At 38.0% G+C, this 17,379-nt stretch overlaps 3 protein-coding genes across 4 annotated transcripts; 2 read left to right on the forward strand and 1 right to left on the reverse strand.

Annotated features, from left to right (window-relative positions):
* Positions 1-3,598: 3,598 nt before the first annotated feature.
* nmt2 (N-myristoyltransferase 2) lies at positions 3,599-10,995 on the forward strand. Its single transcript, XM_079625044.1, has 12 exons — positions 3,599-3,875; positions 4,636-4,753; positions 4,848-4,992; positions 6,988-7,106; positions 7,239-7,330; positions 7,427-7,543; positions 7,674-7,844; positions 7,964-8,072; positions 8,235-8,405; positions 8,497-8,664; positions 8,817-8,954; positions 9,992-10,995. The coding sequence occupies exons 1-12, from the start codon at positions 3,763-3,765 to the stop codon at positions 10,010-10,012; spliced, it is 1,482 nt and encodes a 493-aa protein (XP_079481170.1). The 5' UTR covers positions 3,599-3,762; the 3' UTR covers positions 10,013-10,995.
* Positions 10,996-11,242: 247 nt separating this feature from the next.
* Positions 11,243-12,822, reverse strand: rpp38 (ribonuclease P/MRP 38 subunit). 2 transcript variants are annotated; one of them, XM_079625046.1, is made up of 2 exons: positions 12,643-12,811; positions 11,243-12,518 (listed from the first exon to the last, which is right to left on the reverse strand). In XM_079625046.1, the coding sequence occupies exon 2, from the start codon at positions 12,498-12,500 to the stop codon at positions 11,670-11,672; it is 831 nt and encodes a 276-aa protein (XP_079481172.1). In that variant the 5' UTR covers positions 12,501-12,518; positions 12,643-12,811; the 3' UTR covers positions 11,243-11,669. The 2 variants fall into 2 exon arrangements, with proteins under 2 accessions (XP_079481172.1, XP_079481173.1); XM_079625047.1 differs by having other exon boundaries at positions 11,583-12,513; positions 12,643-12,822.
* A 1,296-nt stretch (positions 12,823-14,118) lies between these two features.
* acbd7 (acyl-CoA binding domain containing 7) lies at positions 14,119-17,168 on the forward strand. The gene is made up of 4 exons (XM_079625049.1): positions 14,119-14,263; positions 14,699-14,816; positions 14,942-15,004; positions 16,834-17,168. The coding sequence occupies exons 1-4, from the start codon at positions 14,252-14,254 to the stop codon at positions 16,905-16,907; spliced, it is 267 nt and encodes an 88-aa protein (XP_079481175.1). The 5' UTR covers positions 14,119-14,251; the 3' UTR covers positions 16,908-17,168.
* The last annotated feature ends 211 nt before the right edge of the window (positions 17,169-17,379 follow it).

The raw sequence follows: 17,379 nt of genomic DNA on the forward strand, positions 1-17,379 counted from the left end.
AATTCTGATGGAATACAATTAAACGCTAGAACCATCTAGGTCACGTTATGATGAATCAAGAGGCCCAACAACACCTGTGATAAATCCCAGACTGACTGCACTGGATGATGTTAAAGGTATATATAAATTACTTTATACACACACACACACAGTACCGGTCAAACGTTTGGAAACAGCAATTTCTCTTACACTCACCAAAGCTGCTATTTAATCAAAAATACAGTATAAACAGTATTATTGTAAAACATTATTACAATTTAAAATTACTGTTTTCTTATATATTTAAAAATTTAATTTATTCCTGTAATGGCAAAGCTGAATTTTCATCAACCATTAACTCCAGTCTTTAATGTCACATGATCCTTTAGAAATAATTGGTGATATTTTTTTTCAGGATTCTTTCATGAATCGACCGTTCAATGAACAGCATTTATTTGGATTAATTAAATTTATTAAAGCATTATTTAAATGGAAAACTTTTGTAACATACATTTCCCTCACAACATTATACATTTGTTCAATGTTTTTATCTTACCACAAATGTTTGTATGGTATCACAAAAATGTTAAAGGGTAAGTTCGGTATTTTACACTTAAAGCCCTGTTTACAGATCGTATCTGATGAAATAGAACGGTTAAGATTAAAATTTGGACACATGCTCCTGTCCCGAGAATTTAAGGTTTAGTTCGCTTCCCCCCCCACAATGGTTGTCTATGTGCACTGGAAGATTCCTTCCTAAAACACATTAAACTTTCGTTTACAAAGACGTGAAACTCACCGAGTGGTCAGGGGTGTTCACTGGTATGTGCACTCAAAAATCGCTGAAAAAGATGCATTCCAACAGGTTTTATCGTAGTTTTTGTCCAACTCCATTAAGTTGTATTGGATTCGCTGTGTGAGGTAACGTTACGGTATTACTCCGCCGCGGGAAACGGAAATGGGGTTGTTTGTATGCTTTTTGTAGTCTTATGCAGTCGCGGACGCGGTATCGTAGGCTAAGCTATCTAAACATTTTTACAAGATCGAAGCTATCTGTGTCAACTTAGAAATGGATTCCGAGACATTTATATGGGAGGATGACGGTTTTGAGATCGATTTTGATGGACAGGGTTATAGGTTTGAGCCTGAATATTCAGAGGAGGAATTTCTGCAAAGAAAGGCAGAGTTTGAACGGCAGTTGACAACGGAGTCCAGTGTTACGCCCGTTTCACGCCTGTTGCCGAAGCTGCTGCTGTCTCAAGGCTTACAGGCACTTGGTGGTGTTCCTTTTGCCACGAATCTTCCCGCAATTCGGAACTGCACAAATTCGCCACATTATTAGCTGTCTGTTTGTAATGCTTTCAATTTAAGACAGCGATCTTCTGCTTCTTCTGTGTATATGCCCGTGGTTTGCTTTTTTTTTCAATCAATTTGACCGTTCGCAAAAGCCACGCCCCTTAGTTATTGTTACTACGCCCGTCAAACAATTGAGAACCATAGCAATGGCTGGGTTGAGATCCACACATTAAGTGATTGGTTTTGGAGTAATGCAGCAGACATATCCTCCAGTGCACGACAGAAATATAGACAGAATAGCGCACGGGAGCACATGCACAAAACAGTTTTGTAAAATTATATATTAATCATTTTTATTTGATCATATATCATTTTACAAAACTGTTTTGCGCATGTGCTCCCGCGCGCGCTATTTCAGTCACAACACTGCAATCAGAGGACGCGCTGAAACCATCAACTCTCGATTCTGTTCTCTTCATTCATAACTCAAACTACTGAGAAGGATATATTTGTGTGAATAGTTGTGCAACTGCGCGAACTTTGTTTTGAAGTTTAATGTTTGAGTTCCAGAGGAATTTGTGACTGTACCTGTTCAACCACATCAAAGTTTCGTATTAGTAAGTCCGTGCTTTTTCTCTTTTTTTCCTCTTGTTTGCTGACTGATGAGGGGGCCGCAGTGCCGTAGTGAAACGGTGTTTGTACATGTAGCCTATTTTTTTAATAATAGTTGCAAGCAATCATAAAATACAGCAAGTTTTAAGCCCGTGCAGACCTCACTGCCATAGGCGCATCATTGCACTATCTTGCTGAAATCGGAATGTTTGACGGAGGTCCTTCTCCTTAGATACAGTTGCTGAGCTAGGATTGGACGAGAACCGTTCGAGGGCGGGGTTTTGCGAACGGTCAAATGGCAAAGGTGCATTATCGCCACCAACTGGGCTGGGCTCTATTATTCAAGCTCTCAACGGAAGAATCACGGGTGTGACGCGTTTGGCAAAATAGGTCCACAAAAGCTAAATAAACCTAAAATTCTCAGGACAGCAGCATGTGTCCAAATTTTTATCTTAACCGTTCTATTTCATCAGATACGATCTGTAAACAGGGCTTTAAGTGTAAAATACCGAACTTGTCCTTTAAGCAGCGTTTTCAACATTGATCATAAGATGAGATGTTTCTTAAAGGGATAGTTCACTTTAAAATTCTGTCATCATTTACTCACCCTCAAGTTGTTTCAAACCTGTATTAATTTATTTCTTCTGCTGAACACAAAGAAAGATATTTTGAAGAATGTCAGTAACCAAACAGTAGTCTGTACCCATTGACTTCCATAGTATTTTTTTTTCCTACTATGGAAGTCAATGGGTACAGACTACTGTTTGGTTACTGACATTCTTCAAAATATCTTTCTTTGTGTTCAGCAGAAGAAATAAATTAATACAGGTTCGAAACAACTTGAGGGTGAGTAAATGATGACAGAATTTTAATTTTAAAGTGAACTATCCCTTTAATCAGCAAATCTTCATATCATAATGATTTCTGAAGGATCATGTGACACTGAAGACTGGAGTAATAAGCCTGAAAATTCAGCTTTTCAATCAGGTATAATATTTATTTATTTTTAATTAAAATAGAAAAAAAATGTATTGTAATAATATTTCACAATATTATTGTTTTACTGTATTTTTGTTTTTAATAAATGCAGCATTGATTAGCATTAGAGATTTCTTTCAAAAACATTAAACAATTTTGAAGTTTCCAAACTTTGACATGTACTGTGTGTGTGTGTGTGTGTGTGTGTGTGTGTGTGTGTGTGTGTGTGTGTGTGTGTGTGTGTATAGCTATGTATAGCTTGTTAGACAAGTTACAACATTGTAAAGAACCACTCAGAAAATTTACATTCAACTCACATTGAGTTAAATGCTTTTCTTTTTTCATTTATGGCACACACCATTTTTTTTAAATGGCATATTTTAACCATTTTAATTACAAGCTGTTGTTTTACTTAGCTTACTTCTTTTTAACGAGTATTTGCAAAAAAAATCCATTGTGAACAAATACAACTGTTTTTATATTGTCACATAAAGCTGATTTTGGGTTAGGATAAGCAATATTATTAGCCTATCATACTATAATATTATATACAATTTCGCAATAATGATGACATTCACGTTTAAATGAAGATGGGTTGCACTATTGTCACGTTCTTTATTTAACTTACAACTTCCAAGTCCAAGCCGTATAAAAATATATATATTAATCATTAATATGATGAATGAAATTAATATGATAATACATATTTAATACAATTAATGGACCCTAAACCATGCATTTTAAAATGCATATTATCCTATGATATTATCACGTTAGCCTGTCCTCGTCTCCATTTCCAATCTCACGAGCTGTTAGTCGCAGTAATCGGTAGACGGTGCTGTTTTCCGTGGTTTTTATTAAGTAGTTCTGTCGTGAGGATTTGCAGCAGATTCATCCATGATGGCGGAGGATAGCGAGTCTGCGGCCAGCCAGCAGAGCCTGGAGCTGGACGACCAGGACACCTGCGGCATCGACGGAGACAACGAGGAGGAAAATGAGCACATGCAGGGGTGAGCACGCGCTGGAGAGCCGCGAGGATTAGCCTCGGCAAGCCGCTACCGTTTAAGTGCTACAGAGATGTAAACAAACGGCTAGCTTAGCAACCAGGTATCCAGGAGGAGAATTACTGTATTTCAAACCAGTCTGCTAACATAATAGCTCGTTAGTTGTGTAATGGATGTATAGCGCTATGTATAAACATTTAAAATGGCATAGATAAATGTCGCTATTTACTTTACGCAGCGTTTGAATCAAAGTAGTTAGCACTAGCTAGCTAGATATTAATGTCAGACAAGTCCTCCACCAGTATCTTCTTCACTATATTTCTGAACACATTTCTTAGTCTGTGTGGTTTTTAAGTCCCCACTGTTGTTCATATTTACACAATGGCAGTGGAAATCAAGCGCCTGGTTTCATTAGTGTGTCTTCATCTCTGAACAATACGAACACGCTTGATCTTCTTTATGAGCTGAGCAGCAGCATTGCAGTCGAGCATCTTTGTCAGCTCAAGGACCGAGGGTGATGATAACGGGTCTGTTGTTGTCAGGCAGACTAACATCCTTCAGGAAGCCCCATAAAGTTTGACCTGCTTTCATGAAAAGACTGACACTTGTGTTTAGGTGTTTTCTTTTCTCTGACACTCACCCTCCAGGCTATTGTTATAGCGCACATGACACTTTCACCTGTCATCCTCGTCTTTGAATCTTAGAAACGGTTGTATGCATTGTTAGTAAGGTATATCTGGCATTTGAAAGGTGTTATTTTGTTAAGGAGTCCTGGGGGTGATCTTGGTGCAAAGAAGAAAAAGAAGAAACAGAAGAGAAAGAAGGAGAAGCCAAGCTCAGGAGGAACCAAGTCTGACTCCGCCTCTGATTCTCAGGAGATCAAGGTTTCTGCTTTGAATAATGCACTGACTTTGTAATATTGTCAAAAGGATGTTATGTTAAAAATAAAAAGCTGATTTCACTCTATTCCTGTCACAGAACCCTGCCATTCCCATGCAGAAACTGCAGGACATTCAGAGAGCTATGGAGCTCCTGTCCACCTGTCAAGGTCCAGCCAAAAACATAGATGAGGCCACAAAGCACAAGTACCAGTTCTGGGACACTCAACCCGTGCCCAAACTCAGTGAGTCATACGTCACCTTTGCAAGTGTTTGATTGCAACATTGCAAATGTAAGCAACTTGGCAAATTCAAAACAGAACAGAATCTTACATTAAGCCTTTAACCTGTGTTGTATTCAACAAACAAATCAACTTGATTTGTTTGTTCATCACGAATACAAGCACAAGATGTAGATCTAGTTACACAATCATTCAAAAGTTTGGGGTCGATAAGTTCTTTCGTTTTTTTTCTAAATAAGTCTTATGCTTATGCTTACCAAGGTTGCTTTTATTTTATAAAAAATACAGGTTGTATTGTGAAATATTACATATTTAAAATAACTGTTTTCTATTTGAATATATTGTAAAAATGTCATTTTTTCCTGTGATGCAAAGCGAATTTTCAGCATCATTACTCAATCATTATAATATGCTGTTTTTCTACTCAAGAAACATGTTTTATTATCAATGTTGAAAACAGTTTTTGCTGCGTACTGTTTTTGTAGAAACGGTGATATATATATATTTAGGATTTTTTTGTGAATAGAAAGTTTATTCATTTATTTGAAATAGAAATGTTTTGTAATATATCAAATTAATATTTGCTTATTTAGGTGGTTGTGTAAAAATCTTGATAATGTACAGTCAGATGGTCAATGCCAACAGGTTGATACATTATTGATCATCCTGGTGGGATATATTTTGTGATGATAAACCATTGATTATTCATTGTCCTTTACATGAGTTTTCCAAAGGAAGGGAGGGGGAGTTAAACCCCTGGTTTAATAATGAATTTAAAAGAAAAATAATCAAACAAAAAGTGTACTAATAAAATATGAAATAATTTATTTGTTTACCTGCATGTCATGTGACCATTAAAGTCCGCGTGAACCGGAAGTTGCAAACGACTTTTCTCCAGTGTTGTGACGTATTTCCAAGTGCAACGGAATATTGAACAGAGGGCAGGGTTTTACTTTAGCGCTCCTCCTCTCCATCTCTGCTCACAGCAGACTAACTGCTCATAGCAGACAAACATTTTTTTTCTGTGTATTAACTTGCATGCATTAATTGTCCAGCACAAGACTAGTAATATGCGCTAACAAAGTAAATAGGGTCAATTTTGATTTCATGTCGACTTTAACCAACTTCACAGAACCATAAACGTGTGAATGTGTTTTTGAATTACTTAAATATTAACTTAAAAATCTCTGGGGGTAGGCCTACTTCAAGAATATATTTTAGGTCTAAGGGCTATGGCTGACAAAAAATTAGGGAATCTTTGCTTTATGTCATATATTATTTCTACATGGATAAACAATACTGAAAGACTTGGGCTGCATTTACACTGGCACAAAAATCTGATTTTTTTTACTCTCATCTGAAACAGATTGGCATTTGTTGCACACGTGTAAACACAAAAATCCCTGGACATCTGACCTACGTCTAAACGCATATCCGATTCCCCTTGAAATTCCAAGCCACCACAAGGCGAGGGCAACACATTGGGCCACAAAGATGGCTTTTTAATGCCGTATTACGAAGCAAGCGTGCCTGTATGCGCTCGCACTAAAACTCACAGCTTTATTTATTTATTCAAATAAATGAATCAAAATGTACAGCACTACTAAAATTATAAAATCACCCTTATTTTCTGGTCTATATCCATTCAGTCAGATTTCGCACTGCAAACATCCATGACAGCTTTTAACTTCTCCATTCTGGCAAATAATCATGGCCTGAACTATCAAATTTAATTATTTAAAATCTGAATTAAAAAATAATTTTAGTATGGCCATTCAAAAATCGAGGGTCAACCATGTTGCATAGTAAAGCGATCACCAACAGAATAATTTTGGGCAGGGATTAATGTAAACTCCGATATCGGATACCAGTCAAAAGTCTGAAGTGAATGTAAACCGGTGGGACAAAAAATCAAAAATGGTCAAAAGATCAGATCTGTGCATTTATAAGACTTTCAGTGTAAACACAGCCTTTAAGAGCTCCCTCTTTTTTTTGCAGATGAGGTGGTGACTACTCATGGACCAATTGAGCCAGATAAAGAAAATATCAGACAAGAGCCATATTCCCTCCCACAGGGCTTTATGTGGGACACACTGGACCTTAGCAATGCTGAAGTGGTACGTGCATGTGTGAAATGACTGACTGAATGTCAGTGTATAAAGTGTTTATACTGTGCTTTTGCTATTCATTGAGATATAAAATAGTCCTATGCATAAACACCATGATAATTTCTCTTTTCTGCCTTGTAGCTGAAGGAATTATACACTTTGCTGAATGAAAATTATGTTGAGGATGATGACAACATGTTTAGATTTGACTATTCTCCTAACTTTCTGAAATGGTAAGCGATTGTTTGCATTCTATTCTGCCCATCTGAGATGATGACTTTAATGTAATGCTTTGCTGCGAGTGTAATGTTTGTCTCTTTCACTTTAAGGGCGTTACGTCCGCCGGGTTGGCTGCCCCAGTGGCACTGTGGTGTCAGGGTCTCATCCAATAAGAAGCTGGTTGGGTTCATCAGTGCCATTCCTGCAGACATCCACATCTATGACACGTGAGTATGTTACCACATGACATCAATGCCTGTGCCAGAAGCCACTTTTAAACCATTTCTGTTTGTAAATTCTGAGATTTGTTCATTGTTCCAAACCTCACTAGAGCACTAATTCTCTTTGCATCCAAAGGTTGAAGAGGATGGTGGAGATTAACTTCCTGTGTGTGCATAAAAAATTGCGCTCAAAGCGTGTCGCTCCGGTACTAATCCGAGAGATCACGCGGCGGGTCAATTTAGAGGGAATTTTCCAAGCTGTGTACACTGCTGGTGTTGTTCTGCCCAAACCTGTTTCTACATGCAGGTACCAAATCCAGCTGGATTGCTACAACACTAAATAATCCATTCATGTGAATTACTCTCATTTGAGTTATTAGAAGCACTTCTGTGAGATTGAACCTGTTTATATCTGTATCTTCACAGATACTGGCATCGCTCTCTAAACCCCAGAAAGCTTGTGGAGGTTAAGTTTTCCCACCTCAGCAGAAACATGACACTACAACGGACAATGAAGCTCTACAGATTACCTGATGTAAACCTTTATGTCATTTCAAAATAAAAATCCTGGCCCTTATTCAAGAAGAACACTAATGGAAAGCGCATCTAGAAATGAAAGTTGTTCCGAACCCGTATGCTTTTTTTTCTCCTTTAAATGTTATTCTCTGATATCGTTCTGTTTTTTGTTTGTTTTTAGAGCACTCGTACCCCTGGTTTGAGGTCGATGGGAGAGGGAGATTTGAAGCAGGTGACAGCACTGCTGCAGAAATACCTGAGCCGATTCCACTTGGGCCCTGTCATGGGGGAAGAGGAGGTGAAGCACTGGTTCCTACCGCAGGAGAACATCATTGACACTTATGTAGTCGAGGTACCAGCTGGAACATTCATCTACGTGCTGTTCACAATTTAGTACTCTGCTTTAACTTCATATTCTTGTTCTAACTCTGCTTCCATTAAAGGGTTCTGATGGCATGCTAACAGACTTCATCAGTTTCTACACCTTACCATCTACAGTGATGCATCATCCACTGCACAAAAGTCTGAAGGCCGCTTATTCCTTTTACAATGTCCATACAGAGACGCCGCTCATAGACCTGATGAATGATGCTCTTATCCTAGCCAAACTGGTATGATCACAACACATCAGAACGCAAATGAGTTTGTACATTTATTTGATTGTGTTCTTAATGGATGATTACTAATGTTTTGTTGTTAAATTGTGTCTTTATATATTCTCATTTTTATTCCCTTTGTTTTCTGGGATGTTTCGGGGCGACAGAAAGGTTTTGATGTTTTTAATGCGCTGGATCTAATGGACAATAAGACTTTCTTGGAAAAGCTCAAGTTTGGGATTGGTGATGGTAACCTGCAGTATTACCTGTACAACTGGAAATGCCCTCCCATGGACCCAGAGAAAGTAAGGTTGACATAAATAGTTTTTTTTGTTTTTTTTGTTATTATTATCTTTTAAAGGGGTCATGACTTCCAAGCCACCACAAGGCGAGGGCAACACATTGGGCCACAAAGATGGCTTTTTAATGTGTATTACGAAGCAGGCGTGCCTTGTTTCTATAGGTTTTCTTGTAATAATATTATTTTTTATAAATTAATAAATTAAATTTGATAAATTAATTAAAATATATATTTTAAAAAAACATGCGGGAAAATTATTTTTAACCTTCGTTCCGTTTTTAAGGGGTGGCTCCTTTAAAGCTTGCCAGTAAATGGCCACTGTTATGATTGGCTAACGCCATTGCATAGGAAACGAGCGAACGTTCTTTCACTGTTGCATTTGTCCTGTTGTCGACAGACTCAAGCGCATGGAGTAGCCTATGTCAGAAACTGAACGCGCATCTGTATATTGTATCCCGTATAGATGGCGTCAGTAATTATAGTAGGTTCTGTTTGCTTTTGAAGTGACAGTGCTCACATCCAGTGTAGGGAAGTGTCAGCCACTAAGTGATTTAATGCCAATGGGCGGGGGCCTATGTGTAACTATTCGTCAATGTCTTGCTTTGGAGGCAGTTTGTTTGCAAATGTATTTGCCCATGTGACGCCAGATCCAGCAATATCAAAACTAGCCGTTTTTGGAGCTTTAAATGCTTTGTTTATAATGAGGAGGACGTTTTAAGCTAAGAAACTTGCAGCATGTTTTAATAAAGTAGAGAGACCTCTTATGTCATTTCTCATATCATGAACCATTTAAATCCCAGCTTTGATGCTTCTTAACTCTTTCTCCTACCAAATAAAACTCTGTATACATATAATTATAATATACAAAGAAACTACCTTGTAGATTAAAAAATATATATATATATATTTCAGTGTTTTAGTGCTCCATCGGCATTTTACTGAGATTAAAATAGCCATATAAATGTTGAGAATACATGATGGTAATTAGTTGTCAGAAACATTATTGGAGTGTGTTTTAATTGATTTCTCCATCCTCCCCAGGTTGGCCTTGTTTTACAGTAACTGGCTGCTTCGCATTGGATGCCGACTGATTCAGAGGTCCATCTCGAATTCTCAGACTTGGACGTAGTCTATATAAAGAGGAAAAACTGACATCCATTCAAAGTGAATGAGTTCTGTTGTGCAGCTCTCTTAGGTCTTGTTCCAGTTATTGAGGGGTCTCCCCTCTTTTCTCTTTGTCTTTGACTCTCTTTCTGAGAATGTGAGAAACATTTATCAAGGTCAAACACATCCGCAAGCTGTATACACACACACGCGCATACATGTAGTCTTTGTTTATTTTCCTTAACATACAATCTGTATCCTCTCGCAGAACATGTTTAATCCCATGGTTTTTGTCTTTTTGTTGATTTGTTTTGTATTATGAAGGAGTGTTGATACATTTGTGTGAATTAGCAAGCTGTACATTTAATGCCAGATATTTATTATGTGTTGTGAGGTTTACAACGGAACAGGAACGGGGGTCAAAATCCAAAGTCTTTTCTATGGAGCTGCCTTTGAAGTCATATACCGTTCGTATATGTTCCTGCTGTCTGTGGGAGGGGGGAGCGTAAATGGTTACACATGTGGAAGAATGTATTGCATTTCGAAGCACAACATTAATTTGTTTATAAAACGGCCAGTTTGCTCTGAGGTGCATTTTTTATTTAGGTTTTGTGTGTCCAAAAGAAACATTTCGAATTTTCAATGTGAATTTATTTACATTTTGTTTTATGAAGGCATGATTGTCACATCTTTAGTAGCTTTTCCCACCCGTTTCTGTTCTTTACCATCTAAGTGTTTTTAAATTATAATTTTAGTAAAACAATTCTGATATTTAGAATTGTATTTAAGCTACATGTTTAATTTTATTGTTGATTTTTTTTTTTTATGCCATCAGTATTCTTTACAGTGAAACCATAACCTCGTTCAAGTGGTGCATTTGCGATCAGGCCCTGGTAATTTTGCTATACTTAAGCACAAGGAGTTTTTGCTCGCTGTTCAGTTACAATCACTGGTGGGACGTAATGAAATGTGAACAACGTTATTATATAGCAGGAGTTCTTTTGTGTTACTACAGCTTATCTTGTCATGGTTTGCTTTAATGTATCTGAATCTACAATATGCTTTTAAATAAGCGCACGTTCAGACATGCTTAAAAAGAAAGGTACTTCTCTCAAAGTCCCACATTTTAACCGGTGGTTTCATTCAATAACATTCAGGGCACTTTTGTGTATGTTTTTTTTTCTTTTTCTATGGCTTGCTGTATGAAATGAGCATGAAACTTTTTTCCCCCAAATCTGTATGGTTTAAAACTTATGGGTTAAGGCGAGAACACCCAAAGTACTTGCCTTATTTCAGAGAGGTTGTTTTTTAAATGTCAAATTGTGTAGTTTTAAATGATCGGCTTTCTCTTTCTGAAGACAGTATTTTTATTGAACTCCTTTGCAGGTTGGAACTAATGGGAATACGTACCAGCACCATGTCAAACATGACAGTCCACCCAAATAACTAATTGTCAAAAATATACATCAAGGTATACCAGCATGGATATTTGACTGAATAAAAGCATCCAAAAACAATCCACTTGGGTCTTTTCCCTCTCCATAGCCATCACGTAAACTTTTGTAAATTAACTAAACACTTAAAATGTGTCCAAATAACCCAAATAGTAATCATGCTAAACACTTGATAATAACTTTGGTTTTCCTTTCTTTTTCGGTTTTCTCATTTTTGTGGGATTCGGGATGGTTTTCCTCACTTTCAGAGGCTGGAGGATTAAAGGAGAGGCGTCACTGGCTTCATCCGATATATCTTCTAATTTCCTCTTCAGCCCCTTTTCTGTATCGGTGTGCCTTTCTTCGGCTTTCGGTGTTGATTTCGTCGGAATCCAATCTACGTTAAACGGCGGAACCACGGGCGTGATCGTGCGGACCACATCCTCGAACGCCTCGGCACCGCGCTTGAATCCCAGCGCCAGAACGCACTTGAGACCCAGAATCCCCGAGAGGCTGTCGCTCAGACCGGGCACCTGACAGGCGGGCACCGACCTCGTATTACTCAGCGGGATTAAATGCCACGTCATGTGTGCTGGCCTGACCGAATCACACACGAGCACCAAACTCAGCTCATTCCTCTCCAAACCCTTGGTGACCTCGTTGATGCCAATGGCCAGCTGTTTCCTCACGGCCGGGTTGGTCCAGCACGGTTCGGTGGGCTTAGGGGTTTGTACATTCTCTGCGGGTTCAGGAGCTAGTTTTGGATCCTCCGTGGGATTTGATGTCTTTTTTCTTGACCTCCTTCTGCTTCCCCACTCGCGAAACCTATTGACACGTTGTTTCTGAAGCCCAATAGCGGATATTTTGTCTTTCAGCGTGTTCAGTATGAAACTCTTGTCTCTCTTTTCCCCCAGTGGTCTCCAGCTTGGTCTGTATGGGCTAATCAGAGAGGTTTTTACTGGAACAGGCTTCTTTTTTTCTTTCTTCATTGCCCCTTTCGCTGGGGTAGACATTCTTCCTGGAAACCTGAGCTTTTAGGCAAAATTCAGCATCAATAATCATTCAACTCAGAGGCCTGCAAAATTACAGCAACAAAACTCTTTTTATATAGTATTTCATATGGACCAATACATATACTTATCAAGTTATACAAACCTAATAAAACAGCCTGCAATCAAGATTTCACGGGTTAAAAAGGGGGTTCACTTCCACAGCGTGTGCACATTGCTCTGCGCGCAGACATGTTGTTTTTAAAGGTCTTTTTCTGTGGTGTCACACAATTAATAGTTCAATGTTCACACTGCCATCTAGCGACGGACTTCCTGCAAGGACAGAGCTGTTCAGTCATAAACCGGCTAGATATCATAGTCAGCAGGCCTTTTTTCCATGTAGGCCTACTACAATTTACTAATCTTACTTCTCAGGTCATAGATATTTTATAAGAAACACAATAAATAGGCCCACGTTAAATAGTTATTTATTATTGATATTAATTATATAAACAGAACTAGTGTAACCGGTTGGCCAATTATGTCATTAAATTTTTTATTTTATTTTATTTTAATGTAATCTGATTGGAAATAAATTTAAGGGAATAGGCTACTATTTAAACAATTATTCATAGAATTTACTCTGCTACACAATAGAATAGAAACTATGTAAGGAATGATCAAGTTTTTTAACAAGACAATGCTCCTGCCCAAACTTCAAAGACAACCAAGAAGTGTCTTAAGAACCAGTCCATCAGGCTCATCAGGTGTGGTGACTCGTCAGAGCCCAGATTTAAACCCTTTAGTGAATATTTGGTCTCACATTAAACTCAAACAAACTGGGAGACATCCAGAGATCTACAGTATTTGTGAAATTCTTGCTAATTTCCTGACCATTGATTTGTGATTAAAATGGTTAAGACCATTAAAATACTTTTTAAAAAATCTAAAGTATACTGAACCTGCAAACTGTGACCTGCCAGTCTCTCTAAGATGTTTGTTAAAGAGCAGATAATCTGGAAAGCACCATGCGGTGTACAAACATCTGATAAACATCAAGTTTTCTTAAACATCTATTAAATGCCCATTTAACATCTGACAGCAAATGTCTTAGAGACGTATTGCAGATGAGCAAACACTCGAAAAAATACATCTTGCAGATGAAAACCCGCACATCAAATAGATGTCTCCGAGATGTAGGCCTACGTGTTCTATCAGGGTTGTGTTCACTTCACTTAATAATTTTTTGCTTTTTCGGTAAACTCTGGGTTTGATGTTACGCGAAGCTGCGTGTGAGAAATCTAAAGGCACAATGCCGGAATTAATGGTTTCACCAGAGAAATGGAATAAACTGCAATAAACATTGGGTTTCACCCTCGGAGAGAGGCTGCTTACTGCAGAGCCATGGGTGGAGTGTGAAGTCCAGCTCCCCCTCTATGAATGTAGTTTGGGTGTAATGCCTGGAGCTAGAATAAACAAACACACCCTAACCCTACCAAGAACTCTATCCCTCCACCCATTAGATCTACAGAGGTGGAGCTGGACTGGGTCAAGCTCAACCCATGACGTGCAGAGAGGTGGAGCTAGACGTCATTTGGCTCTGCAGTAAGAAGTTAGAACCACTTGCTCTCTCTCGGGCGTTCCATCAGCCAATCAGCGCTCAGCTTCACACCAGCGCACTGGAGCTGCGCGCGGTGTCACTGTCATAGTAAACTATTCATTTTAAGATTCTGTCCAAGCTGACGCGCCCAGCTGCACGATACTCGCCAAAGAAAATGACTTTGAAGGTATTTAACACTGCACTGTTTTCATTTCATTTCACGTTTCTTCTTGCGTTTGTTGCGATGTAACGCGCGTGAATTCAAGCACTTTGGATATTTTCTTTTAAGTCAGCACCTGGTATAGGTAGGAAGTTAAAGATTACAAACACGGTATTGCTATATTCTGTATACGGTACACAAAGCTAATGTTATCATCTGCAGTCGTTCTTAGACTACAAACTATTATTTTTCCATTTGAAAGTCTTGTAATTAATAGATAATATTTCAAGTGGGAATCGATGGCCTGTATGATGCATAGGGATTAAGATAGTGCTTATGGGGCATAATGGGTCAGACTATGTGACGCTTTTTTTCAGGTGTAAGCAGATGCACATTAGAGCTTGATTATATTATTATAGGAATGCAGGGAAAATAATTTAGTTATGATGTCTGTGGCTATAGGCTGAATTTGAGCAGTGTGCAGAGGATATAAAGACAATGAAGTCCAGGCCTACAGACAAGGAGCTGGGGGATTTGTACGGCCTCTACAAGCAAGCTACCATTGGGGACATTAATTTTGGTATAGTATTGTTGTACAAATATGTCTATATATTTTTTAATATACTTCTATATATATTTTAATATACTTCTGAGCTTGACAGTTATGTCTAATAATTGCAAATGTGTATGATCTGTGTTTTGCAGCTAGACCTGGATTTATTGAACTAACAGCGAAAGCCAAATGGGATGCATGGAATTTAAGGAAAGGTAAGTAATATAGATCTTGCTTTTTTCCAGTCAACATTTGCATTATTTTCAAGCAGTAAAAGGGATAGTTCACCCAAAAATGAAAATTAGCCCATGCTTTACTCACCTTCAAGTCATCCTAGGTAAATGACATTCTTCTTTCAGACAAATACAATCAGAGTTATAAATGTCCTGTGCCCGGTTGCATAAAGCACCTTAAGTTTTTCCCTTAAGTATGACACTTAAGGGGCGATTTCCCCTTACCTAAGAGAATAACTTAAGGGAGTTGCATATAATCTCTTAAACGATTCTCTTAGGTAAGGGAAACATTTAAGTGTTTCACGACAGCGATCCTGGATTCACGTTATAAAAGTCTGTTGTTGCCATAGATACGCAAAACACTAACACTAGCGGGAAATAGCCCCCGCAACCCGGTGAACGACTCTGCTGACAGACGATTTATGAACGTGGAAAACATCTCCCACTATCGTCTGAAAACTCCCAGTTGCAAAAAAACGCAGTGCTATAAGCAGTTGTAACACCGCCGGTAAAGAGTGGTTGCGATCTGTAACACGGTCAAGGTCGCCGTCTAGTTTGTTAGTGATGTCAAATATTGCGCGTCGATCAAAACGGTATTCATGCAACATTAGGGTTCTCCCTATCCCTAAAAATTCTTCTTGGCACATAATTATCTTCAGCTGGTTCCATAAATTCAGCCATGTCGTCTTATATTTTGTCCGCGTTACTCTTAAGGTTACGATTTCCAAACCTTAAGTTATACTTAGGGAAATGACCGTTAAGGGGTTTTATGCAACACTTAACGCTTTTTAAGGGATTATTTAAGTGAAAAAAAAAGCATTTAAGGGAAATTCTAAGTGTTTATGACGTTTCACTTAAAAAAACAGTTAAGTAGCCTAACACTTAAGGGTATTTTTCTGCAACACCCTTAGGTTTAAGGGAAACATAAGGGCGAACTTAAGGGAAAATTTCACTTAAGGTGCTTTATGCAACCGGGCACTGGCTCTTCCAAGCTTTATAATGGCAGTGAATGGCCATTTCTGTTTTGAAGTCCATCAAAATGCATCTATCCATCATAAAAGTGCTCCACACGGCTCCAAGGGGTTAATACAGGCCTTCTGAAGCAAAGCGATGAGTTTGTGTAAGAAAAATATTAATATTTTATACTTTGCCAAGTAAAATTCTAGCTTCCGGCCAAACGGCCATACGCAGTCTACTTATACCTTAAGCACAACTTACGCAACTTATGACGTCAGAAGTAGCGTAGTGCGTTGTGGCGTAGCGTAAATATCAGCAGTACATCGCATACTTAAATGAAATGCGTATGTTCGTTTGGATGGTAGCTAGTTTTTTTATTTTGTTAAGTTTTAAATATGGATATTTTTCTTACACAAACGCATTGCTTCGCTTCAGAAGGCCTTTATTAACCCCCTGGAGCCGTGTGAAGCACTTTTATGATGGATTTAAAAAGTGTTTAAAACAGAAACGGCCATTCACTGCCATTATAAAGCTTGGAAGAGCCAGGACATTTTTTTTATATAACTCTGATTGTATTAGTCTGAAGGAAGAATGTCATATACACAGAGGATGACTTGAGGGTGAGTAAATCATGGGCTAATTTTCTTTTTTGGGTGAACTAATCCCTTTAAGGTTGTTTTGCAATAGACAGAATGTCATACTTTGCACAGTTTGCTCAGTAATCACATACACTCCACTTGTTTGTATATGTAAATTGTATTCAGATTTGTACTCGGCTAAGGTTATATCTGAGACCCTTCAAATGTTTCTGATGATGGCTTGATTCATATAGTCTTCACTCTTTTTTCCAACAGGAATGTCACAAGAAGATGCCATGAATGCCTATATTTCTGTGGGCAAGAAAATCCTTGAAAAGTATGGAATGTGATGGAGAAAATAATCTCCTTAGTTTTACCTAGATATAAATGTTTAACTATTAAAAAGCTGCAAGATTGAAACAATAAGCTATTTTTTTTATTTAATCTGTTTTTCTTGTGTAATATAGATTAACAGATAATTCACCTGGTATCATGGTGATACAAATCTGATAATATCTCAATGCCAATCAGAGTGACCTAAAGATATAGGCAAATAATCTTGAGTCATCTGGCCAAAATAGTCATTGAATAAAGCTGCCAAATATCATGGTAATGTTGTCCTCTTTATTTTCAATATCCGTACAAATTTGTTTCATGTATTGCTTCATTAGTATTAAGCTGAGTAACTCAGGCTCGAGGACCGTTTTTGTTTGTTTTTTTACACACAATATACAATCCCTTGTTTATATATCTCAATCAGTGATGTGAAATTACATTTTTCTCTGGATCATTTAAGGTTTTCTTTTTCATTTATGTACATCA

Source organism: Phoxinus phoxinus (assembly GCF_949152265.1).
Source record: "Phoxinus phoxinus genome assembly, chromosome: 10".
NCBI lineage: Eukaryota > Metazoa > Chordata > Actinopteri > Cypriniformes > Leuciscidae > Phoxinus > Phoxinus phoxinus.